The sequence below is a fragment of the Lagopus muta genome, chromosome 28, assembly GCF_023343835.1.
Source record: "Lagopus muta isolate bLagMut1 chromosome 28, bLagMut1 primary, whole genome shotgun sequence".
Taxonomy (NCBI): Eukaryota; Metazoa; Chordata; class Aves; order Galliformes; family Phasianidae; genus Lagopus; species Lagopus muta.
This window is the reverse complement of record NC_064460.1, coordinates 370,067-396,063: the sequence shown is the minus strand read 5'-3', so window position 1 is coordinate 396,063 and position 25,997 is coordinate 370,067. Positions and strand designations below refer to the sequence as shown.

The window sequence follows — 25,997 nt, the reverse complement described above, 5'->3', positions numbered from 1 at the left end:
GCACACTGCTGGCTCATGGCCGACCTGTCGTAAACCAGGACACCCAGGTCCCTCTCTGCAGAGCTTTCCAGCAGCTCATCCCCCAGCCTGTACTGGTGCATGCAATTATTCCTTCCCAGATGCAAGACTCTACACTTGCTTCTGTTAAACCTCATCCGTTTTTTTTCTGCCCATCTCCCCAGCCTCTCCAGGTCTCACTGAATGGCAGCACAGCCTTCAGGTGTGTCAGCCAATCCTCCCATCTTTGTATCATCAGCAAACTTGCTGAGGGTGGCCACTATCCCCTCATTGAGGTCATTCATAAAGATGTTGAACAAGGACCCAGCACAGACCCCTGAGGAACACCACTGTTTACAGGCCTCCAACCAGACTGCACCGCCAACGACGACCCTGTGCGCTCTGCCAGTCAGCCAGTTCTCAACCCACCTCACTGTCCACTCATCTATCCCACACTTCCTCAGCTTTGTTATAAGGATGTCGTGGGAGACAATATCAAACACCTTGCTGAAATCAAGGTAGACTACATCCACTGCTCACCCCTCATCCACCCAGACGGTGACAACATCACAGAAGGCCACCAGGTTGGTACATAATATTAGGGGGAATCCGCAGATAAAAGGATGTTTCAGGGAGTAAAAGTGGAAAATCATTTTTATTCTCATTTCAAGGAAAACCTGATCAATATTTTTCAGAATAGTGATGTAAGATGAAAAAAAAAAAAATAGTGAGAATGCTGTTTGGGGAAACCTAAAAGGAAAGAGGAGACACATGACCAATGCCACATGACAGCAATTACTGGATGCGGTTGAAAAGTAAATCACCCCAACTATTGGCTGAGCAGTCGTCTCTGTGGCTGGGGATCCCCAAGCCTCCCATCTCCTTGCTTCCTCCCCAAGCATTTTCCCTTGGAGCTGTGAGTTTGTCCATCCTCCAGGGCTCTGCTGTACCTCTTGCGGAAGACCAGGCCCTGCTTCCTGGGATGGAGGAAGCAGAGCTTCTCAGTACTGCAATCATCATCCCCTTGCAGCTTCTCGGGGGTCAGGAAGCTTTCACAGAGCCTCACCTGAGGACATGGGCAAGCTCCTGCTCAACAAAATCAACCTCCACTTCCTGCCAACTGCATTCCTAGCACAGCAGCTCTAGCTGAGCACAGCAAATGTGAAGGATCTGCTGCAGCAGGTCTCACACACACCTTCTCAAGTTGAAAATAAAAAACTTTAATCTCAAAAGGGATCACATGCAAGGCAAGCATGCACCCGAGAGCACTCTGATATCTCTGTGCTGTGGGGATGAGCTGCTTGTGCACCATGTGGGTTTGCACTGCCTTCTGCTCAATCCACTTCCAGAAACTTGGAGAACAAGCTCAGCTTTTTCTACTTTTATTGGAGACAAGGCTCAGTGTAACACTGCTGCTCTGAGCAGTAGAACCACTGCGCAGCACTGTTAGGAAGGATGATAGGATTGTATGAACAAAACATCTTCTACAGAAGCAAGCACTGGTCTGGAGGAGGCACACAAACCAAATCCTGCTTGCACCTTTCCCTCTCCTCATTCCACATGCTGACATTCATTGTAAGAACAACAAACAAGACTACACTGAAGAAAGATTCAGAACAACTCAGCTTCTTTATTCATCCTCTACGCCTTCCACTACAGATGATTCTCAGAAAACCTCCAAGAGCCACGTTACTGCTCTCCTGACCCTTCTCTCAGGTTCATCAGTGCACTCACAAATTACTGAGAGCAACACATGCACACAGACACACAGAACATCCCTGCACAGCCACTTCTCCTTAGGAAACGGCATCAAAAAGCTGCTGGCAGGAAGAGCAGAAGAAACCGGGCATGGTGAGAGAACTGCTCTGGGTAGCAAGGAAAGGCCATCTGAAGCTCCTGGGTTAAGTCCCTTCTGCAGAGGGTGCCAGTCATGCACCAGGAACACTTGTAGGGCCAGTGAGGAACTCTGCCCTCTGCACAAAGCCCTTCTCACACGCAAGGCATTTCTAAGGCTTCCTGCCACGTGAACTCACTGGACTTCGCCCAAGTGCAGACACTCTGGTAGCTCAGCAGGTTTGAGGTGTGGCCAAAACTCTTCTTGCAGGCTGTGCATTTGTAGGGTTCCTCATGTGAATCCACAGATGTGTGTTGAGCTCCCAGCTCTGGACACACCTCTTCCTGCAGTCAAGGCACTCACTGGGACTCTGCACTGGTTGGTTCTCTGGGATCTACTGAGGGTTGAGCTCCAGATGAAGCTCTTCCCACACAGCCTACAGACAGGATTTCTTCCTTCCTGGTGACATATCAGCCCAGCTGAGGTTTCCTTTGGGTCCTCACCTGCTGCCCCACAGCACAGGAGTTTCTACGGGGGAGGTAAGAGGTGACTCTCCTTGCACACAGCCCTGGCAGAAACGTGCCACCTGGCAGAACTTTTTGACTGGCTGTGACACATCCCGCTCTGGATTCTCCTCTGTATGGCCACTCAACACAGCAACTGCAGCTGAAGGAGAGCAATGTGCATAATTCTCATGCAAAGAAGGAGAAAGAGGATTTAGATTGGCCGCAGAGCTCTTCCTCTGCTCAAGGGATTTGTAAGGTTCATCACTACACAAATCCATAGTTGGTCACCAGGCTGGGGCTCTGCCTGAAGCTCTTCCTACGTTCTGGGCTCTGCAGGCTCTGTATCTTGTGTGGCTGTGCTGATAGGTATCGAGGCTGAAACTGCTTTTGAAGGTTCTCCGTATCATGAGATGCTTCTACAGCCTGTGTGCGGTGTGGATGTGCTTGTGGGTGTTGAGATTAGATCTGCGTTTAAAGCTCTTCCCACACTCAGGACACTTGAAGGGTCTCTCTCCTGTGTGGAAGTGCTGGTGTTGCTTCAATGCAGAACTGCTCTTGAAACCCTTCCCACACTCAGAGCACTTGTAGGGTCTCTGTCCTTTGTGAATGTGTTGGTGGTAGTAGAGTTGGGAACTCCATTTGAAGCTCTTCCCACAGTCAGGACACTTGAAGGGTCTCTCTCCTGTGTGAATGTGTTGGTGGTAGTTGAGTTGGGAACTCCATTTGAAGCTCTTCCCACACTCAGGGCACTTGAAGGGTCTCTCTCCTGTGTGGATGCGCTGGTGTAGCTTCAATGCAGAACTGCTCTTGAAGCTCTTCCCACACTCAGGGCACTTGTAGGGTTTCTCCCCTGTGTGGGAGCGCTCGTGGCGCTTCAGTTCAGAACTGCTTTTGAAGCTCTTCCCACACTCATGACACTGAAATGGTTTCTCTCCTGTGTGGAAGCGCAGGTGGTAGATGAGATGGGAACGGCATTTTACAGCCCACCCACACTCACAGCACTTGTAGGGTCTCTCCTCTGAGTGGAAGCGTTTGTGGCTCTTCAAATTAGACCTGCTTTTGAAGCTCTTCCCACACTCACAGCACTCGTAGGGTCTCTCTCCTGTGTGGACGCGTTGGTGGTAGGTGAGTTGGGATCTCCATTTGAAGCTCTTCCCACAGTCAGTGCACTTGTATGCACTCATTGCTGAGCGTACGCACTGGTGGTTAACGATGCTGGAATCTTTTTCAAAGCTGTTTCCACACTCTGTGCATGGATTCTGCTTTTTCTTCTGGCACACATCCTTGCTTCTGGGTTCTTCACGCTCCTTTTGACCTATGTTCGAGTCCAGTGGGCTCCTTCCTTTCTCTTGCAGACACTTTCCCAGTGGCATCGTGGTGATGTGCTCAGCCTGACCTTGCTCCACGCCTCCTTGGACATCCCTTCTGATTTCTTCCACACAGACACCACCCCACCGCCTTTTGGCCACACCACTTTCCTGCAGATCCTCCAGTAGATCTGTAACCCCAGTTCCTGCTGGATGAAAGACAAAATCCAGAAATAGCACACAGTGACCAAAATGAAACACACACAGAGATGGCTCTTCCAGCCCCAACCTCCTCCTTCCCTCCACCACCTCACCTGGGTTGAGGTCTCCTGGCACGGCCTCAGGGCTACGCACATCTGAGATCCAGGGCTCTTCCCCTCCTTCAAGCAGGGAGATCAGCACTGGTCTGGGGGCTGGAAGTGGAGCTTCAAGCAGAGAAACAGGGGAGATGAGAACATTTCCATCATTCTGGCACAGTGCCTGTTCAACAGCTCTACTCTGTGTCCCTCCCCAGGGAGAAAACACACTTGGGGCCTGAATGACACTGGGCCCACAGCTTCCTATGGAGCAAAGAACGCTTTTACAACTCTGAAAATTAAGAAGGGATATTCTCTTTAAAATTCACTTGTGAATGGCTTGTTGATTTTCGGACAATATATCGGTGACCAAGGCATCAAAATGTCTATGGCAAGTGAATGGAAAATCCTACACTGTAAAGGAGTAAGCAGGGAGTCATCTGTGAGCTGCAGCTGGTGGCACAATATAAAGCCCCAATGGAAGGGCTGGTTCTCTCCCTCCTGGCTGATGCCTGCTTGCCAGCACTGACTCTGGGGCGTTTGTGAGCCTGCTGTGCATCCTAATCCCTTCTGAAACTCATGCTTCTCAGCATTTCCTTTGCTGCTGTTGTAGTTATCAATATGGAACTGCATGGTGATCATTCAAGGCCCGGCCTGCAGAGGCTCCTTCTGCACAGCCAAAGGTGCCCTAGCGAGGAGGAAAGGCAGCAAAGCCCTCACCCAGCGAGGCCACGCACTGGTACGTCTCCAGCATCACGTCCCGGTAGAGCGCTCGCTGCGCAGGGTCCAGCAGCGCCCACTCCTCCCTGCTGAAATACATGGCCACCTCCGCAAAGCTCACAGGCTCCTGCAAGTAAAGAGGCTCCTTGCTGGGAACAGCCAAGGCCCAGGGAAGCAGATCAAGCAGGACACAAACTCCCGTCCCAGCCGCTTCTCTGGCCCCAGCACACACACGCTGGCTGAGGCCACCTCCCTCTCCCCCTGCATTCACATCCCTCACCCCTTGGCCTCTCCTGCCTGCTTCCCCCAGCCCCTACCTGAGATGGATGTGCTGTGGCCATCTGCGACTCTCCTGCAGGTGAGATGATCATGGCTGGAAGGCAGAAGTTGAACCGGAGCCTGCAGGGACAAGAGAAGTGGGAGGGGAGCTGTGAGGGAACGCAGCAGTCCCTGTCCCAGCCCAGCCCTCCACAGCCCATCTGTGGGGCACTGCCTGGGGGATGGCAACAAGAGGCCTTACACAGGAAGACAATCAGCAACAGCACTGGTAACACTCTGGCTAAAGCTGATTACAAATCACAAAGCTCACTCAAACAGGGACTTAAGACAAAGCATGGCAAGGAGTCACTCATCTTTCCCCAAAACAAGGAGCAGCCCAAGCACCAATCAAGCTCTCCTGCACTGCAGCGGGCTGCATGGCAGGATCTCTCGGCAAGCAGGGATGTCTCTTGAGGTCACACCTGCACACAGATCTCCGGCACCTTGATGTCGAGACACCTTCACAATACTGATCTTCCCTAAGAGACTCATGGTTACTTTGGATTTTTGTGAGTTTCTCTAAGGCGATGTGTTAGATTGAAGATCTGAAGATAATTATAGCATCGCAAGATTGGCCTGAGTGGAAAATGAACACAAAGAACATCTAGTTCAAACCCCTGCTATGTGCAGGGTCTCCATCCACCAGACCAGGCTGCCCTGAGGCACATTAAGCCGGGCCTTGAATGCATCCAGAAATGGGGCATCCACGACCTCTACGGGCAACCTCTTCACTTGCTTCAGCACCCTCTGAATGCAAAACTGATATCTAAACTAAATCTCCCCTTTCTCAATTTAAAACCATTCCCCCTCGTCCTGTCAATCTCCACCCTCGTAAACAGCCGTTCCCCTCCACTTTATGCGTTTCCTTCAAGTCCCGGAAGGCCACCACGAGCTCTGCCCAGACCCTTCTCTTCTCCAAGCCAAAAAATCCCACTTCCCCCATTGCACCAAGAATGCCGCGGCGGATGCGTTACCCTCCTCCCCCACCTGGGGACGCTGCTTCCCATTCAGCTCAGCACGCACACCGCGCTCGCTTCCCGGGGACCTTCTCAGCACCGTGCGCCCTTTGCACGACGCAGCCTGGGCTGCACTTTGCTGACGTGCAGCTCGGGCGCGTTATCAACGTGTGCTGCAATCAGCCCACAGACCGCCAGCTTTTCAGCGTCTATTGCACAGCCCAGTGCCGGACCTGCTGCAGATGCTGGACGTGCTCAGGGCCCGCAGCTGTGCGCTAAAGGCATCTGCAGATGCCGGGAAAAAAGCCTTGGCAGGGGTTTGCACGACCCCAGGTGAGCCATCAGCCCAGCTCTAAGCGCACAAAAGGTAACCCTGAAAGGGCCGCTAGAGGCAGATGCTGCCTGCTGGGTCCCTGAAGGGAAACTGCGGGCTGCTGGGGAGGGAGAAGGGAGTTTAAATTCCCCCCTTGGAGGCTTCGCATTCAGACGCTCAAGAGGAGGCATCGGGGAGTTTAAAACTTCCATCAATCCTTGCGTGCAGAGCTGCGGAGCGAGGTCATCTCATATCTCCCGTGGCCCAGAGGGACAAACGCAGGCCCAGCTGCGCTGTGTTCCAGAGAGCCAACCAGGCAGCAGAGCACGCTGAGCTCGTGTGCTCACTTCCTCGCTGTCCCAGCTCCAACCCCTTCCTGCGCCCCTCGGAGCCCAAGCCGGGCTGCAACACGCCTGGGAACCGCTGCTCCCTCGTTGCAGCCCGTCTGGCCCAGCAAACCCGCTGTGCTGGGCGGGAGCTGGAGCCGGGACCGGGCTCTCGCCTGCGCTACAGCAGTGCCGGTTCCGCCCCCCGCTCGCCTCTGCTGCTGGCAGGGGGCAGGAAGTGTGCGCTCCTCTGCACCAGCCGCGAAGGGCTCCTACCTTGGGTGCGGGCTGCTCCCGCCTCTGGTGCAGGCAACCGGGCTCCTGCGAGTCGCGGAGAGCAGAGGATGCCGAGTGCCCTCAGCCCGGAGCTGGCCGCAGCACGGCCTTGCTGCTCCTCCTGCCACCGCCGTGCTGCCCGGATGGCTTCCGGCCAGGCTCTGGCCGCTTCGGCACAGCCTCAGGTGCCGGGCAGCAGTTCCCACAGCGAGCACGCCCCGAGCCGGCTGCCAGGCCTTGGGCAGTTTCACAGCTCGTTCTCCCGGCACATCTGCACCCGGGGAAGGGAGGGATGGGGGCTGCGTTTTGTTACGCTAATGAAGCGTCGCTGTCTACTGGGTCTCTTTGCTTCCTTTGCTGGGGACATTCGCACAGCCTTGTCCCCACGTTGCTGTCCTGGCGTTCCTTTAACTCCCCTCACCCGCGAGCAGCTCCCAGCAAGAGGCAATCTCCGGCTGCCTGCTCTCGAGGGCAGCATCTCCCTGCAGCTGGCGCACTTGCTCACTGAGCGCTGCCCATGGCACTGATGTCACGTTTCTACTCGCTGAGCAAGTGAGTTCTATTTGCAACAACTTCCTGTCCTGCTTTCTCAATTCGGTCTTCTTTGCAAGGCATGAGCATAGTTAAGCTGTCTGCTGTACGAGGGCCAGCTCTGCTGTTCGCTGCTGTATACTTTCAGACTTTAAGGCCACCCAGAAGGAACCAACCTCGGGGTAACCGGGGGTTTGTGTTCGGGAAAGACTGCTTCCTGTTCTATTGCATGGTCTTTGGGGCAAGAGTGGATTCCTAGTTTCACTTGGCAGTGTTTAAACTCTACGCATCTTTCTGCAGGGGATGTTCCTCTGAACTTTCCTGTGATCACAGCCGCATCTCTTTCCTTTGTGCTGATAACTCAGCTGTACAGATGACCAAAAGTATTTCCTCTGCTCACATCAAAGCTTTCCAGAAAGCAGTTGTTCAGTAATGCATTAAAAGTGCCGGTACCCCTGTCGCAGAGGAGGTCACACATCCTCTTTTGGACACTGCTCTGGAGATGAAAAATCAAAAGAATACAAACGATCAAACCCACCCTCGTCCAGTTTGGGAGGGACACTGTTTACCACATTCTTCCAAGTGTTCTCACTTCTGTCTCTCTCAAGGCTAAGTAGAACTTCCATATGTGTGGAAGAACACAGATGATGGCCTGAACAGGATGACTTGCTGAAAATCAAACTCAATAACCACAAAGTGGTTATAGAGCAGGTATATTTTGAGTTACAGCACTATGCACACATGCTGGGTGCAGAAGGAGTAGCCTTTCCTAACCTGCACACTGTACATGGGAAGTTTAAGAATATTTGTAGAGACAAGTTGTACATACGCAAGAATATGAGAGGATATTTTGACTGATTCTGAGAAAGTAGGTGTAGATGTGGGAATCAAATGTTGTTTCGGCATTAGAATTGTATAATATTATTTTTATTTTATGATCTCCGTTATCATAGTTCATTTTGGGAGTCCCTCTACTTAACTTGGGGAAGATCTCTGATAAGTTTACATCACTTATCTTATAGACGAACCTTCCCAGTGTGGGAATCAAGTGTTGTTTCTGCATTAGAATTGTATAATATTATTTTTATTTTATGATCTCCGCTGTCATAGTTCCCAGGAACACACTGTATATAGGTGTATATGTGTACATTTTGTCGTGCACACTGCGGGGGTGTCCTGCGCGGGAGCGGGCCGGAGAGCAGGCCGTGGCGGCCCGAGGAAGCGCCTGACATTGGGAAGGCCTGACATCATCCCCAGTGCTCTTTGTTTAACGATGATGACTTTAAAGAAAATCACCATATCAATAGGACAAGGAGAGCACCGAGACATCTTGGAGACAACAGGATGACTACTGACTGGCACCAGATAACAAGTAAATAACAAATGTAAACCTTCTGATAAGATTGTGAACCTGGAGTACCCAGCCAGTGGGGAAACAGGGGAGGGGGAAGGCAAGGGGGAGTAAACAGGGTATAAAGGCTGTCATGTTGTGTCCATAGGCGCGCTCCTACTTGTGGGACGCCCGCCATTGCAATCGCGAATAAATTCTGCTTTTATCAGAGATACCGTCCGGACAAAAATTACTTGGATTATTTCCAACAATTTGGGGGCTCGTCCGGGATTATTATCGCCTCTTTGAGAGTTTCCCTACTGCCCTGCACAGGATAGGTGCACCCCGCTGATTTCAGCGGTCCTGTCTGGGTGGTGAGGTGACTCCTTGGTACGGCCGATAAAAAACCGAGACTGTTTCATAGAGGACGGACTCTGTAAAAGCCAAGGAGCAGGCAGGCACGGGTGTTGGCCATTGCGACCCGGTAACTTCGTGCACGGACCAAGGTAAGGGGATTTAACTCTTTCCTTGGGGGTCGGTTGAGACTCTTTGAGTGTGTGTGACTGAGACGCGCTGTCAGTGCGAAGCGAGTGCTGAGTCCCGACCTGCGGTTCCGCTGTCCCGCGAGGGGCACGGCCAGGGACGGACGAAGCGGCTGTGTTGGTGAAAGGAAGAGTCTCGGGAGGGAACTGTTGGTGTGCGGTACCCTGTGCGCTTGACGAAGTGCCAGCAGTACACCCCTATTAATCCGAGATAGGAGTCTAGTACTCCTGAGGGATTGGGCCCAAAATCCGAGAATCAGAATGTGATAACCTGTGAGCTGGGGAGTTCACAGTAGCATTCTGGAGGGATGGGTAATAGGAGTTCCCGAGAGCAGGGGAAAAAGGTCCCCGGAATGGTGCCTAGAGAGAGCCAGCCCCTTGGGAGAAGTGTTTCAAAATTGGAAAATAATCCCAAAACTAGGAAAAGAACAGGGAAAAGATGTTTAAATACTGTATACAGTAGGGAGCCACTACAGGGAAAATCATTTTTTTTTGACCAAAATAGGAGTCTGACGAAAATTGGGCCTATCAGACTTTGTATTTATATGTCAACAGTAAGACTCCTTTTTCTGAAACAGAATTGGCTTAAGTCGCTTAATGAGTGCAAGGAGTAAAGAAATGTGCCTCGCGAGGAGTCCAAGTTCAAAGGAAATGGGAAAGAGAAGCAGAAAGATCATAAATGGGATCCCTTAGGTAACTTCCCCCCCCTTTTAATTTCTAAAGCAGTGCAATTTTTAAAGCAGCGGTGACCTCTCCAGAGGAGGAAAGTGGGTGCTGCTGATCTGTGCAGGGTCCTGGAGAGAGGATGCGCTCTCAATTACTGAGGGAGTTGGAGTAATGCGAATGGGACCTGGATAGTTTTCCTTTCTCTAATACTAACCTTACTAATACTTCACTTTGTCCTCTTAAGGCAGTCTTAGGTCAAAGGGAAAAAAGGTGCGGTAATGCCTGCTGTTTTTACTAGAAAAGAAGTTAGGAGTTGCAAGAAGAATTCCTTAACTGAGGATACTATAAGTGTAGCAGAACAATTAGATCAATTTCTAGGGCCTAATTTGTACTCATGGATGGAAATGATGTTTATCGTTGATATGTTGATTATTGGAGAAGGAGGTTGGCAGCTACGCAAGTGTGGGAAATGAATACAGAGGGAAGGTTGGGCTCTGGAGGGAGGCAGAGAGAGGAAGGATCCTGAGGATAAATTGTCCTGATTATTGTCACTGTCTTTATGATTGTTAAATGTTTATGTCCTGAAGGTGTTGTGTTATGTTATGTTGTGTATGAGGCTGTTATGGAACAAGGGGTGTCTAAAGTGATATGAGAAGACCCCTTGGGTTGTATTTTGGCTCACTGGAGAAACATTGTTGGTGAGCCAGGGGGAATATTGAATAAGAAACCAGGAACGTAAATGGAGTAATGGGACCAGTTGTATAATTGAGTGCCCTAATCATGAGACCAAGTGCTGGGTGTTTGTGGAAGTTGAGGAATTGTGTTGTTTGATTTGTGGATTTTGAAGGCACTGGGAGAAACTGGTTTAATGGTATGTGGAAATTGTGTGGAAGTGCAATTTTAATAGTATGTAGAAATGCAGTTGTTAACGGTATATGGAAATTATGTGGAAATGCAGTTTTTAATGGTATGCGGAATTGCAATTGTTAATGGTATGTGGAATTGCAGTTGAGGGTACAAATAGTGGAATTGTGGAAAAACAAACAAACAAACAAAAAAATGGCAAAAAGGTTAAGGAAAACAGTGAGTTTGGGATATTAGAGTTGGGCCGGCACAAGAACACATCCCCGCACACCCCACCACTGCGGCTTGTAAGAACAACTTGGAGTGGGAGAAAGAGCTGGGGGCTGGAGCCTCCCGCTGTGATGTGAAGGGTGCAGTGCTTGTGAATGGGGATGGGACGGACATTGGAAGTGAGAATAGCCGGCATCTGCAGAGCTGGGGAAACCCGGTATCAGTGTGAGCACTGGAAGCCTGGGGAGAGAAGGGAGTGAAACTGAAATACAATGTTAGTAATGGCTGTGATGATGAGAGTTTGGGAAGTGAAAAGGGCTTGGGAAAAACAAACTGAGGAATGCAAAGTTGAGCAAGGTTAACAGGGATGTCCTTACCTAGAAGAAGAGGTAAGGGGAGCCTGGAAGGACTCAGGGAGAGTTCCACCCTGCCAGGACTGAAAGTAGCAGGGGAAGCAGGCTGAAGAGGTTTATTTTCTGGTACCTCTGGGTGCGTCTTACTGTTACCCGTAGATGATTTTTGTAATAGTTGTAGCAGCTACTGGCAAGAGAAGTTTACTTTTTTTTTGGACCAATTAAATACAGGCTAGGAGAACAAGTAGGAATATATAAATTCTTGTACATGCCGGGTTCTCCAAAACGATTATTTGGGCATGACATGTTAGAATAGTTGAATGTGGAGATTAAATTCAGTAGAGACGATTGGACCTACTTGTCAAGCAAGAGCAATGGACTGAAAATTTTAAGTCTGGCTTTAACACAAACTGGGAAAAGCAATGTTGTACTCCCAGAAGTTACGTAAATCCTACATTGGGTATACACAGGATTGCAGGCATCAGGGATGCCTGGCAGAGCCAAAAATGCAGCCCAATGAAAGTTAAGTTAAAGATGGGAGCCAGCCCAACCAGGGTAAAGCAATGCCTTTTGAGGATACGATATTGTAGGAGGGTAAAAGAAATAATAACTTTTTGGATTTTGGATTACTAATTGGATAGAAATCCAAATACAACACCCAATCTTGCAAATGAAAAATTGGATGGCAAGAGCTATCGTTTGGTACAAGGTTTGAGGGCAATTAATAGAAAAGTTGAATATATACAACACATGGTGTATATCTTTATTAACCAAGTTAAGGAATAAGTAGGTGGGTTTTACCGTTCTGGACTTGAAGTACACCTTTTTCTGCCTGGTTTTGCAAAAGAAAGTCTAAAATTATTTGCCTTTGAATAGAAAAACTCAAATATGGAGAGAAGAAAAAAAAAATAATAATTAAAAGTAATAATAATAATAATAATTCAGTTAACCTGCACAGTGTTACCCAGGGTTGTGAGAACAGCCCAATGATTTTTGAGAACTGGTCAACTCGTGAGCCTGAGATTTGGGTTCACCATCTCACAGTGGAACTTTACTGCAGTACGTGGATGCTACAGTAACAAAGGGCTGTGTGCAATAGACTGTGAGCTTGCTGAATTTCTTGATTTAAATGGCTATCAAGTTTCTCAACAGAAAGAACAACTGATCAAAGAGAAGGAAGCAACTTGCTGAACACCCAGAACACCAACGCAGAGCTGCCTCCAAGCCAGCAATGTGCGACTGCATGGAGGCTGTCTGTGCAAGTTGGTCAGAGCTACAGGAGGAACCGTTGGACGATGCTGAGGAGTCCTGGACGATGCTGAGGAGTCCTGGATTCATCGACGGAAGCAGTTTTGTGAAGACAAGGAAACCGTAAGGCAGGACATGCAGTAACTGCTACTGACAGGGTAATTGAAGCACAACCATTACCTGTGGGGACTTCCACTCAGAAGGCTGAAATAATTGCCTTGACAAGAACCTTAAATATATGGATGGATGCTAAATATGCTTTTGGGGTGGTACCCACTCGTGGTACCATCTGGAAAGAGCAAGGATTGTTTACACACAAGGAAAACAAATTCAGCATGATGTAAATCTACCAAAGAACATCATGGCTGTTATACATTGTAAAGGACATCAGAAGAGTGACACTGTACAGGAAACTGGAAATATGATGATGAATCAGGTGGCAAAACAGGCAGCTGAAGGAAAAGAAATTGGTGAACAGCTTTAATTCCAGACGGTACACTTGAAATACCTGAACCTTAGTCAGAACCTATAAGGTACTCTAGAAAGGATAGGAATCTAATGAATGAAGGGAAGAGAGCAAGCTGACAGATGGGTGCATACCCAGATGGACACACTGTTGTGCCCGTTAGTATTTTATAGCATTTGGTTCTAAGGGAACATAATAAAACATGGGGGGGTTCAGACACCAGAAAGTAACTGTACAATCCTAGTACCAGGAACAGGGTACGAGTGGGGCTTGTTGGAAAGGGAACCTTCCAGGACAACAATTGCAAATTGATTTTTTTTTAACTGCCAGGAAAAATGAGGGTTTTGATATATGCTAGTTGTAACCAATACCCTTTCAGGGTGACCAGAAGCATTCCCTTGCAGGACCAATAGAGCCAAGAAAGTAACCAAGGTGCTTTTGCAGGAGATTATTCCAAGGTTTGGGTGTCCTGCAACAATACCCTTCAACCAGGGAACTCGTTTTATTGCAGAGATTGTCCAAGAGGTCAGCAAGCATTGGGAATAAATTGGCAATTGCACACAGCACACAGACCACAGGCGAGTGGTCAGGGGGAAAAGATGAACTGTCTAATTAAATCACAGGGTGTAAAACTGGGACAGGAAGCTGGACTATCCTGATCACAGTTGTTGCCTTTGGCTCTCCTTAGTACCAGAACAAAACCTAGAGCCAAAGATGGGTTAAGTCCTTTCAAAATACTGTACAGAAGGCCTTATGTTGTACAAAAGGGGATTTCTACCCAAGTAGGGAGCAAAATACTAACTGAGCATGTGATTAGTCTGCAGGAATAGCTTTGAGAAAAAGAGAAACTGGTTCTAGGAACTAGAGCCCAAGGCCTTGATATGGCTCGATAATATGTATGTAACAAATCTCTTTTAAGATTCGCCCCTGGGACCAAGGTGGGTAGGTCTGTTCCAGGTGCTGCTAACATCCCACACAACAGTGAAAGCATTGTGGATATATCATACTAGAGGTAAGAAGGTCCCTCAAACAGAATGAGAACTGAAATCAGCTGGACCCTTAAAATTGTGAATCTAAGGACAGAAATGTGGGCTCTTGTAACTGTTAGAAATTTTGATTTGATGAGTGCAGCATTTGATGTAAATACTTATGTATTACATATCAATATTGTTTGGTATGTGGGCAAGCTAAGGATTTAAACTTTTTTTCTTCTTGTTGTTCCTGATGATTTTAAGGCAAGAAATCAAACTGTTGCAGGGTTTGAGTCACTGTCCTGGTGGGTGATGATCAACAAGAATGTAGATTGGGTTAACTACATCTGTTATAATCAATGGAGATTTACAAATTATACAAGGAGTGCAATAAAGAGAATTGCAGGACAGTTATATGCCACAAGTAGGGTGGCCTGAGAAAATAGGATCTCCTAAGATATGATAAAGGAATGTATATGTAACACTGGGTACTCGTTGTTGCACCTTTATCCCAATAACACAGCTCTGGATGACATAATAATGAAGGCAGTGCAAGGACTTGGTGCCACCCTTGGCAATGAAGTGGCAGAAAAGAAATCAGGAATAGATACTTCTGTCACTGGATGGTTGGAGTTCTGGTTTGGTAAATGGAAAGGGGTGATTGTATCTACATTTACTTCTTTGATAGTAGCAGCAGGAGCCTTGATGGCCACTGGTTGCTGTGTTACCCCCTTTGTGAGGGGACTAGTAGAGTGAGCACTAATAGATAGTAATATAGATATAATAATTACTATAATAATGTAGATAATAATGATAGAGAGAGCACTATTGAAGCAAGCACTAAGGGAGCCATGACATTTGGAAAAAATTTTGGTATTAGAGGAGATGGGAGATAAAGAAAGTGAAGATGAGGGCGATGTCTATAAAAGTGAACCTTAAAGAATTGCAGAAATCAACAATGTATAAAAAAGAAAAAGGGGGGAATTGTGGGAATCAAGTGTTGTTTCTGCATTAGAATTGTATAATATTATTTTTATTTTATGATCTCCGCTATCATAGTTCCCAGGAACACACTGTATATATGTGTATATATGTACATTTTGTCATACACACTGCAAGAATATCCTGCACGAGAGCAAACCAGAGAACAAGTCATGGCAGCCCGAGGAAGCGCCTGACATTGGGAAGGCCTGACATCATCCCCCAGTGCTCTTTGTTTAACGATGATGACTTTAAAGAAAATCACCATATCAATAGGACCAGGAGAGCACCGAGACATCTTGGAGACAACAGGATGACTGCTGACTGGCACCAGATAACAAGTAAATAGCAAATGTAAACCTTCTGATAAGATTGTGAACCTGGAGTACCCAGCCAGTGGGGAAACAGGGGAGGGGGAAGGCAAGGGGGAGTAAACAGGGTATAAAGGCTGCCATGTTGTGTCCATAGGCGCGCTCCTACTTGTGGGACGCCCGCCATTGCAATCGCGAATAAATTCTGCTTTTATCAGAGATACCGTCCTGACAAAATTACTTGGATTATTTCCAACAACACTGTACATGGGAAGTTTAAGAATATTTGTAGAGACAAGTTGTACATACGCAAGAATATGAGAGGATATTTTGACTGATTCTGAGAAAGTAGGTGTAGATGTGGGAATCAAATGTTGTTTTGGCATTAGAATTGTATAATATTATTTTTATTTTATGATCTCCGTTATCATAGTTCATTTTGGGAGTCCCTCTACTTAACTTGGGGAAGATCTCTGATAAGTTTACATCACTTATCTTATAGACGAACCTTCCCAGGAACACACTCTGTATATAGGTGTATATATGTATATTTTGCCATACACACTGCAAGAATATCCTGCATGAGAGCAAACCAGAGAACAAGCCATGGCATGCCCGAGAAAGCGCCTGAAGAAACATTGGGAAGGCCTGACATCATCCCCCAGTGCTCTTTGTTTAACTATGATAATGACTTTAAAGAAAATCACCATATCAATAGGACAAGGAGAGCACCGAGACATCTTGGAAACAACAGGATGATTACTGACTGACACCAGATAACAAATAAATGAACAAGTAAATAGCAAATGTAAACCTTCTGATAAGATTGTGAACCAGCCATAAGATTGTGTACCCAGCCAGTGGGGAAACAGGGGAGGGGGCAGGCAAGGGGGAGCAAACAGGGTATAAAGGCTGCCATGTTGTGTCCATAGGCACGCTCCTACTTGTGGGACGCCCGCCATTGCAATCGCGAATAAATTCTGCTGTTATCAGAGATACCGTCCTGACAAAAATTACTTGGATTATTTCCAACATAGATTATTCTGATATTGCAAGTTCCAACATGTTACTGTCATATTCTCCACCCCAATTGCTGAGTTATTGTGATTGCAGCTCTTGTTCCTAGTTGTAGTGATACAGCAAGGAACCAGTAAGTGAGCATGAGTGCCAGAAGCATCTGTTTCGCCTTTGTTCACTCTACACCTCCTTACATGGTACATAATTCCAAAACAATTCTACAGAAATATGTTCCATATCAATTCCCCCCTTTTCTATAATCTAGCAAGCGTCACGTCGCTAGATGATGCCATTCTGTCCTGGGGATTTATGAAAAACATGAAAAACAAGCCCCGCTCTCCATCTTTTGGCGTATCTTATGCTGTTTCCATTAAACACACTCAAGAAACAACGTAACAACGCATACGAATATTCCAAGAGTAAGACTGCGCGCACCATGAAGAGTGGCTTTAGCCAGGCAAAGCTCGCTAACCAACTGGTTAATCTGCTCCACAGTTCTGTAGGTCCAGACGAGGTATTATCCAAAATAACGTGGTGGATCACCTGAGTTTGTTCCCACAGTTCAGCATGCACATCTGTTTCTTTTCTTTGAGTTTTCTCAGTTTTGATTACTTCCAGCGTGCACCCCTCCTTCTTTGGCTGTCAGGAGATCAAGAGCCGTTCCATTCTGCAATACTACTTGATGAAGAGAGGACACCTCTGTCTGCAGTCCAAGTATAGCATCCATAGTTGAGTTCTTGATATTCTCTAGTGTAGCTGCTATACTGACAATTGCCTTTTCTGATTCCTTTACTCCTAGGCTAGGAATAAACCATCCCATAAAACTATGGAACCCAGAGGGCCTGTCTATAAGGGGGTTATTCCCCGCTTCACCCTTTTCCAAGAGGTTCTCAGTATCCCTGGAGGAGGAGCTGTTCCATTGAAGCACTAATATCCTCCTACATAATGTCCTTCTAGTTCTCAGGAACGGTCTTACACTGAGGCCTGTCTATAGCTGTACACTGAATTCAGGTCCTTTTTCCTACTGTCACCATCATATTTGTACACCTACGCCTACTTCCTGCTCCACCCCATGGTGTCCAATTGGTGGAGGGAGTCCCACACTGAGGGATTTCCATTCCTCCATCTCTTGGTAAGGCTGTACATATCCTGCAATCAGGGAGCTTTAGGCTAACCGCTATGCTGTCAAGGTCAAGCTGACCAGCGGCAAACCTGAGGAGGGTGGCTGACGGAGGTGAGTGGCCTGTGTGCCACGGGACGGCACGAGAGGGACGAGCCCAGCTCTAGTGCCATCTCCTTCAGGGCAGGATGGAAGATCCAGCACTGCCGCATGCAGCAAAAGGGTCACGATTAATGAGACACTTGACCAAGAGCATGTTGTTCCAGTTCACTGTGCACAATGAAAGCTTTTGTTCTGCACAAACAACAGACTCTGTGTCTAATTGCCGCGGGTAAACCTTAACTGCTTTGCCCTCCCCAACCTGTAGGAGGACCTTTGGATAGGAAAGGGCATAGAGAGTGTTTAACCAGTATTCCATAGCTGTATATCCATATGCAACACCACCTTGTCATCCCTAGAGAAGTCCGGAGCTCCTTTGCTGTTGGCAATTCCACAGTCTGGCAAGTTGCTTCCTTCCTCGTTGTTCTTTAGGGTTTGGGATCCAGCAGCCACTCCATAACCCACATAGGTTGCTTATGGCCGTGCCATCCGGGCTTTCTGTGGAGAAAGTCGATAGCCATGAAGTCTGAGAAAGTTTCCTAGACTAATTGTCCTTGCTATGCATGCCTCCTTTGTTTTGGTAGCCTTCAGAAGGTCATCCACTTACTGTGGATGAAGTTCCTTGTCCTGGGGCCATAGCCACTGCTCCAGGCCTTTGGCAAGTTGGTTCCTGAAAAGAGTGGGGCTATTTTGAACACTGCGGGAAGCAAACATTAGCTGATTCTCTGGACTCAGTGGTAGACAAAAGACGGCATCTTCTAGGTCCAGAAGGGTAAACCATGCCAATTCACCTGATAATTTTGTATGCTACCAATGGGTATAAGTCCTACACTGTTCTATTGATGGCCCTTAAATCTTGTACTCACGCTCCAATAACAACCCGAATTTCTGAAAACTGTCAGTTATTGGCTGGATTCCTTTCCCACCTCCGAATTTGAGGGGGTACTGCTCAATCCGAACCGGCTGAGCTCCCTGCTTTATTCCCATTGCTATTGGTGCTGCATTCTTAGCTCTTCCTGGGGTTTCTGCCACCCACACCCCAGGACACACTTGATCACTTCCTTTGCCTGGGATCCTGCTCCCAGCAGGGGTAGTGAGCAATGCAAAAAACTAAGCACCTCTGTGAACTGTTCTTCTTCTTGTACCTTAAATTCCAATTCTCCTTTCAACTTGATTTCAGCTTCCAGTTGTTCTAGTAAATCTTGCCCTAGAAAAGGCTTTGGTGAATTTGGCACCAAAAAATTTGTGTATTCCTACCTGTTTGCCTATACTAAGTTGTAAAGGCTTAAGAAAGTAAACCTCCTCAGGTTTGCCAGTGGCTTCCCTTACGGTTACAAATTCATCACTTTCATGCAAATTCACACACATTCATCTGGAGTTAGAGAAGTATTTAATACCCAGTAAGTTGCTCCAGTTACTACACATTCCACGCTTTGCTGCAATTCCTTCCTTAGCTTAATCTTCTCCACCCTTAACTGTCATTGCATCTGTTACCAAATCCAGTGCCTCTTTTGTACAAACTGCTTTCCCGTTCAACGGGGATGGAACCCTCCTGGGCCTTTCCAGCTCCCCCCCTTCAGCTCTTCCTGAGGAGATCTCTGGGTCCTAGAGCCCTGCTCTCAGCTCCTCCCCTCCTAAGGCTTCCCGGGCTAACACTGGCAGATCAAGTTTCCCAGGTCCCTCCAGATGAAGGCTATTCGCTTCCAGCGGCTCATCTCCTGCCTTCACAAGAACACCATTAACTGCTAAATGGTCATCAGCTTCCAACCACCATTAATTTCTCACAGGGTCCTCAGGCTCCCCAGAAATACCTGAAGTGGGGGTTGCCTCGGAACTTCCTTTCCCCGTGCTCCTCCATACTCAATTTCATTGATTCTTTGTTGTTCCCCAAAGTCCACACCTCATAGCTACCATGTTAGTGTGACCAAATGCATATTCCTCTTTAAACCCCAGTCCACAACGCCAACCAAAATGCCAGTTTCCTCTATTGCACAGTAATTCCTGGACAGGACTACAGGTCAGGCCTCAGATAACAAATACAGGCTTAAGCAACTATCCAGTTAAACTCCATTCCCACATTCACACCACTCGCCTTTGATCCAATATATAGCATTCACACCAGACAGCAGCAGCTTATAAAGTCTCTTTTGCTGGGTAATGGACAGCACGGGAACACCGAATTCCCTGGGCAAGAGCTAAAACCAACGTCTCCCAGCAACAAGAGCACTTCTATTGTATGTGGAATTCCACAAGCAATAATTTTATAACAGATACACTTAACAATCACAAGGATAACGACAATGAAAAACCAGTCTGGACATTTACTCATCACATGATCCTACCAGGCCCCTTCCTGGCAGCTAACTGCAACAGCTAACAGCCGGAGATTGCCTCTTGCTGGGAGCTGCTCGCGGGTGAGGGGAGTTAAAGGAACGTCAGGACAGCAACGTGGGGATGTGTGACCACAAGGCTGTGCGAATGTCCCCAGCAAAGGAAGCAAAGAGACCCAGCAGACAGCGATGCTTCATTAGCGTAACAAAACGCAGCCCCATCCCTCCCTTCCTCGGGTGCAGATGTGCCAGGAGAACGAGCTGTGAAACTGCCCAAGGCCTGGCAGCCGGCTCGGGGCGTGCTCGCTGTGGGAACTGCTGCCCGGCACCTGAGGCTGTGCCGAAGCGGCCAGAGCCTGGCCGGAAGCCATCCGGGCAGCACGGCGGAGGCAGGAGGAGCAGCAGCAAGGCCGTGCTGCGGCCAGCTCCGGGCTGAGGGCACTCGGCATCCTCTGTTCTCCGCGACTCGCAGCAGCCCGGTTGCCTGCACCAGAGGCGGGAGCAGCCTGCTCCGCACCCAAGGTAGGAGCCCTTCGCGGCTGGTGCAAAGGAGCGCACGCTTCTTGCCCCCCTGCCAGCAGCAGCGGGAGGCGAGCGGGGAGCGGTGAGCGGCAGCGGGCGGGGCGGAACCGGCACCGCTGTAGCGCAGGCGGGAGCCCGGTCCCGGCTCCAGCTCCCGCCCAGCACAGCGGGTTTGCTGGGCCAGACGGGCTGCAACGAGGGAGCAGCGGTTCCCAGGCGTGTTGCAGCCCGGCTTGGGCTCCGAGGGGCGCAGGAAGGGGTTGGAGCTGGGACAGCGAGGAAGTGAGCACAGGAGCTCAGCGTGCTCTGCTGCCCGGTTGGCTCTCTGGAACACAGCGCAGCTGGGCCTGCGTTTGTCCCTCTGGGCCACGGGAGATATGAGATGACCTCGCACCGCAGCTCTGCACGCAAGGATTGATGGAAGTTTTAAACTCCCCGATGCCTCCTCTTGAGCGTCTGAATGCGAAGCCTCCAAGGGGGGAATTTAAACTCCCTTCTCCCTCCCCAGCAGCCCGCAGTTTCCCTTCAGGGACCCAGCAGGCAGCATCTGCCTGTAGCGGCAGGGTAACGGGTAACTGACTGTAGCATACGTTGAGAACGCGCCCGAGCTGCACGTCAGCAAAGTGCAGCCCAGGCTGCGTCGTGCAAAGGGTGCACGGTGCTGAGAAGGTCCCCGGGAAGCGAGCGCGGTGTGCGTGCTGAGCTGAATGGGAAGCAGCGTCGCCAGGTGGGGGAGGAGGGAAACGCATCCGCCGCGGCATTCTTGGTGCAATGGGGGAAGTGGGATTTTTTGGCTTGGAGAAGAGAAGGGTCTGGGCAGAGCTCGTGGTGGCCTTCCGGGACTTGAAGGAAACGCATAAAGTGGAGGGGAACGGCTGTTTACGAGGGTGGAGATTGACAGGACGAGGGGGAATGGTTTTAAATTGAGAAAGGGGAGATTTAGTTTAGATATCAGGAGGAAGTTTTGCATTCAGAGGGTGCTGAAGCAAGTGAAGAGGTTGCCCGTAGAGGTCGTGGATGCCCGGTCTCTGGATGCATTCAAGGCCCGGTTTAATGTGCCTCAGGGCAGCCTGGTCTGGTGGATGGAGACCCTGCACATAGCAGGGGTTTGAACTAGATGTTCTTTGTGTTCATTTTCCACTCAGGCCAATCTTGCGATGCTATAATTATCTTCAGATCTTCAATCTAACACATCGCCTTAGAGAAACTCACAAAAATCCAAAGTAACCATGAGTCTCTTAGGGAAGATCAGTATTGTGAAGGTGTCTTGACATCAAGGTGCCAGAGATCTGTGTGCAGGTGTGACCCCAAGAGACATCCCTGCTTGCGGAGAGATCCTGCCATGCAGCCCACTACAGTGCAGGAGAGCTTGATTGGTGCTTGGGCTGCTCCTTGTTTTGGGGAAAGATGAGTGACTCCTTGCCATGCTTTGTCTTAAGTCCCTGTTTGAGTGAGCTTTGTGATTTGTAATCAGCTTTAGCCAGAGTGTTACCAGTGCTGTTGCTGATTGTCTTCCTGTGTAAGGCCTCTTGTTGCCATCCCCCAGGCAGTGCCCCACAGATGGGCTGTGGAGGGCTGGGCTGGGACAGGGACTGCTGCATTCCCTCACAGCTCCCCTCCCACTTCTCTTGTCCCTGCAGGCTCCGGTTCAACTTCTGCCTTCCAGCAATGGTCATCTCACCTGCAGGAGAGCCGCAGATGGCCACAGCACATCCATCTCAGGTAGGGGCTGGGGGAAGCAGGCAGGAGAGGCCATGGGGTGAGGGATGTGAATGCGGGGGGAGAGGGAGGTGGCCTCAGCCAGCGTGTGTGTGCTGGGGCCAGAGAAGCGGCTGGGACGGGAGTTTGTGTCCTGTTTGAGCTGCTTCCCTGGGCCTTGGCTGTTCCCAGCAAGGAGCCTCTTTGCTTGCAGGAGCCCGTGAGCTTTGCGGAGGTGGCCGTGTATTTCTGCAGGGAGGAGTGGGCGCTGCTGGACCCTGCGCAGCGAGCGCTCTACCGGGACGTGATGCTGGAGACGTACCAGTGCGTGGCCTCGCTGGGTGAGGGCTTTGCTGCCTTTCCTCCTCGTTAGGGCACCTTTGGCTGTGCAGAAGGAGCCTCTGCAGGCCGGGCCTTGAATGATCACCGTGCAGTTCCATATTGATAACTACAACAGCAGCAAAGGAAATGCTGCTTTTGTAAAAGTTGTAAAAGCGTTCTTTGCTCCAAAGGAAGCTGTGGGCCCAGTGTCATTCAGGCCCCAAGTGTGTTTTCTCCCTGGGGAGGGACACAGAGTAGAGCTGTTGAACAGGCACTGTGCCAAAATGATGGAAATGTTCTCATCCCCCCTGTTTCTCTGCTTGAAGCTCCACTTCCAGCCCCCAGACCAGTGCTGATCTCCCTGCTTGAAGGCGGGGAAGAGCCCTGGATCCCAGATGTGCGTAGCCCTGAGGCCGTGCCAGGAGACCTCAGCCCAGGTGAGGTGGTGGAGGGAAGGAGGAGGTTGGGGCTGGAAGAGCCATCTCTGTGTGTGTTTCATTTTGGTCACTGTGTGCTATTTCTGGATTTCCTCCTTCATCCAGCAGGAACTGGGGTTACAGATCTACTGGAGGATCTGCAGGAAAGTGGTGTGTCCAAAAGGCGATGGGGTGGTGTCTGTGTGGAAGAAATCAGAAGGGATGTCCAAGGAGGCGTGGAGCAAGGTCAGGCTGAGCACATCACCACGATGCCACTGGGAAAGTGTCTGCAAGAGAAAGGAAGGAGCCCACTGGACTCGAACATAGGTCAAAAGGAGCGTGAAGAACCCAGGAGCAAGGATGTGTGCCAGAAGGAAAAGCAGAACCCATGTACAGGGTGTGGAAACAGCTTTGAAAAAGATTCCAGCATTGTTAACCACCAGTGTGTACGCTCAGCAATGAGTGCATACAAGTGCTCTGATTGTGGGAAGAGCTTCAAATGGAGATCCCAACTCACCTACCACCAACGCATCCACACAGGAGAGAGACCCTACAGGTGCTCTGAGTGTGGGAAGAGCTTCAAAAGCAGTTATGTATTGAAGCTGCACCAGCGTATGCATTCAGGGGAGAAACCCTACAAGTGCCCTGAGTGTGGAAAGAACTTCATAAGCAGTTCTGAATTGAAGCTGCACCAGCGTTTGCACTCAGAGGAGAGACCCTACAAGTGCTCTGATTGTGGGAAGAGCTTCAAATGGAGATCCCAAGTCACCTACCACCAACACATCCACACAGGAGAGAGACCCTACAGGTGCTCTGAGTGTGGGAAGAGCTTCAAACACAATTCTGCTTTTAAGTGTCACCAGCGAATCCACACCGGAGAGAGACCCTACAAGTGCTCTGACTGTGGGAAGAGCTTCAAAAAGGGATCCCAACTCACCTACCACCAACGCATCCACACCGGAGAGAGACCCTACAGGTGCTCTGAGTGTGGGAAGAGCTTCAAACACAGTTCTGCTTTTAAGTGCCACCAGCGCATCCACACAGGAGAGAGACCCTACAAGTGCTCTGAGTGTGGGAAGAGCTTCATTAGTAGTTCTGAACTGAAGCGGCACCAGCGCATCCACAAAGGAGAGAAACCCTACAAGTGCCCTGAGTGTGGGAAGAGCTTTACACGCAGATCTACTCTCAATACCCACAAGCACATCCACACCGCACACAGGCTGTAGAAGCATCTCAAGATACGGAGAACCTTCAAAAGCAGTTTCAGCCTCGTTACCTATCAGCACAGCCACACAAGATACAGAGCCTGCAGAGCCCAGAACGTGGGAAGAGCTTCAGGCAGAGCCCCAGCCTGGTGACCAACTATGGATTTGTGTAGTGATGAACCTTACAAATCCCTTGAGCAGAGGAAGAGCTCTGCGGCCAATCTAAATCCTCTTTCTCCTTCTTTGCATGAGAATTATGCACATTGCTCTCCTTCAGCTGCAGTTGCTGTGTTGAGTGGCCATACAGAGGAGAATCCAGAGCGGGATGTGTCACAGCCAGTCAAAAAGTTCTGCCAGGTGGCACGTTTCTGCCAGGGCTGTGTGCAAGGAGAGACACCTCTTACCTCCCCCGTAGAAACTCCTGTGCTGTGGGGCAGCAGGTGAGGACCCAAAGGAAACCTCAGCTGGGCTGATATGTCACCAGGAAGGAAGAAATCCTGTCTGTAGGCTGTGTGGGAAGAGCTTCATCTGGAGCTCAACCCTCAGTAGATCCCAGAGAACCAAGCAGTGAGAGTCCCAGTGAGTGCCTTGACTGCAGGAAGAGGTGTGTCCAGAGCTGGGAGCTCAACACACACCTGTGGATTCACATGAGGAACCCTACAAATGTGCAGCCTGCAAGAAGAGTTTTGGCCACACCTCAGACCTGCTGAGCTACCAGAGTGTCTGCACTTGGGAGAAGTACAGTGAGTTCACGTGGCAGGAAGCCTTAGAAATGCCTCGCATGTGAGAAGGGCTTTGTGCAGTGGGCAGAGTTCCTCACTGGCCCTACAAGTGTTCCTGGTGCATGACTGGCACCCTCTGCAGAAGGGACTTAACCCAGGAGCTTCAGATGGCCTTTCCTTGCTACCCAGAGCAGTTCTCTCACCATGCCCGGTTTCTTCTGCTCTTCCTGCCAGCAGCTTTTTGATGCCGTTTCCTAAGGAGAAGTGGCTGTGCAGGGATGTTCTGTGTGTCTGTGTGCATGTGTTGCTCTCAGTAATTTGTGAGTGCACTGATGAACCTGAGAGAAGGGTCAGGAGAGCAGTAACGTGGCTGTTGGAGGTTTTCTGAGAATCATCTGTAGTGGAAGGCGTAGAGGATGAATAAAGAAGCTGAGTTGTTCTGAATCTTTCTTCAGTGTAGTCTTGTTTGTTGTTCTTACAATGAATGTCAGCATGTGGAATGAGGAGAGGGAAAGGTGCAAGCAGGATTTGGTTTGGGTGCCACCTCCAGACCAGTGCTTGCTTCTGTAGAAGGCGTTTTGTTCATACAATCCTATCATCCTTCCTAACCGTGCTGCGCAGTGGTTCTGTTGCTCAGAGCAGCAGTGTGACACTGAGCCTTGTCTCCAATAAAAGTAGAAAAAGCTGAGCTTGTTCTCCAAGTTTCTGGAAGTGGATTGAGCAGAAGGCAGTGCAAACCCACATGGTGCACAAGCAGCTCATCCCCACAGCACAGAGATATCAGAGTGCTCTCGGGTGCATGCTTGCCTTGCAAGTGATCCCTTTTGAGCTTTAAGGTTTTTATTTTCACCTTGGGAAGGTGTGTGTGAGACCTCCTGCAGCAGGGCCTTCTCATTTACCGTGCTCAGCTAAAGCTGCTGTGCTAGGAATGCAGTTGGCAGGAAGTGGAGTTGATTTTGGTGAGCTAGTGAAACCTGCAGGAGCTTGCCCATGTCCTCAGGTGAGGTTCTGTGAAGGCTTCCTGACACCCAGAAGCTCTCGAGGTATGGCCTCACCAGAGCTGAGTACAGGAGACGATGACCTCCCTGCTCCTGCTGGCCACACTGTTTCTAATGCAGGCCAGGATGCCGTTGCCCCTCTTGGCCACCTGGGCACACTGTCAGCTCACATTCAGCTGAGCATCAACCAACACCCCCAGCTCCCTTTCCTCTTCACAGTCATCTAA

General features: G+C 49.4%; 2 protein-coding genes across 33 annotated transcripts in view; one reads left to right on the top strand and one right to left on the bottom strand.

Annotated features, from left to right (window-relative positions):
* LOC125685589 (zinc finger protein 501-like) overlaps positions 1-17,863 on the bottom strand; it is a 206,178-nt gene extending 188,315 nt beyond the window's left edge. For 5 of the 27 annotated variants that reach the window (XM_048928836.1, XM_048928839.1, XM_048928835.1 and 2 more), the window contains exons 1-2: positions 4,978-5,394; positions 4,661-4,787 (exon numbers count right to left, since the gene is read on the bottom strand). In XM_048928836.1, the coding sequence (XP_048784793.1) occupies positions 4,661-4,787; positions 4,978-5,139 (289 nt within the window). In that variant the 5' untranslated portion in view covers positions 5,140-5,394. The other 22 variants (XM_048928806.1, XM_048928824.1, XM_048928814.1 and 19 more) reach the window with 14 other exon arrangements.
* Positions 1-25,367, top strand: part of LOC125685583 (zinc finger protein 664-like) — a 233,337-nt gene extending 207,970 nt beyond the window's left edge. For 3 of the 6 annotated variants that reach the window (XM_048928780.1, XM_048928779.1, XM_048928774.1), the window contains 3 exons: positions 22,323-22,449; positions 22,756-22,866; positions 22,972-25,366. In XM_048928780.1, coding sequence (XP_048784737.1) covers positions 22,323-22,449; positions 22,756-22,866; positions 22,972-24,071 — 1,338 coding nt within the window. In that variant the 3' untranslated portion in view covers positions 24,072-25,366. Of the gene's footprint in view, positions 1-19,843; positions 20,411-22,050; positions 22,133-22,322; positions 22,450-22,755; positions 22,867-22,971 lie in introns of those variants that run through there. The other 3 variants (XM_048928775.1, XM_048928778.1, XM_048928776.1) reach the window with 3 other exon arrangements.
* Positions 25,368-25,997: the final 630 nt, after the last annotated feature.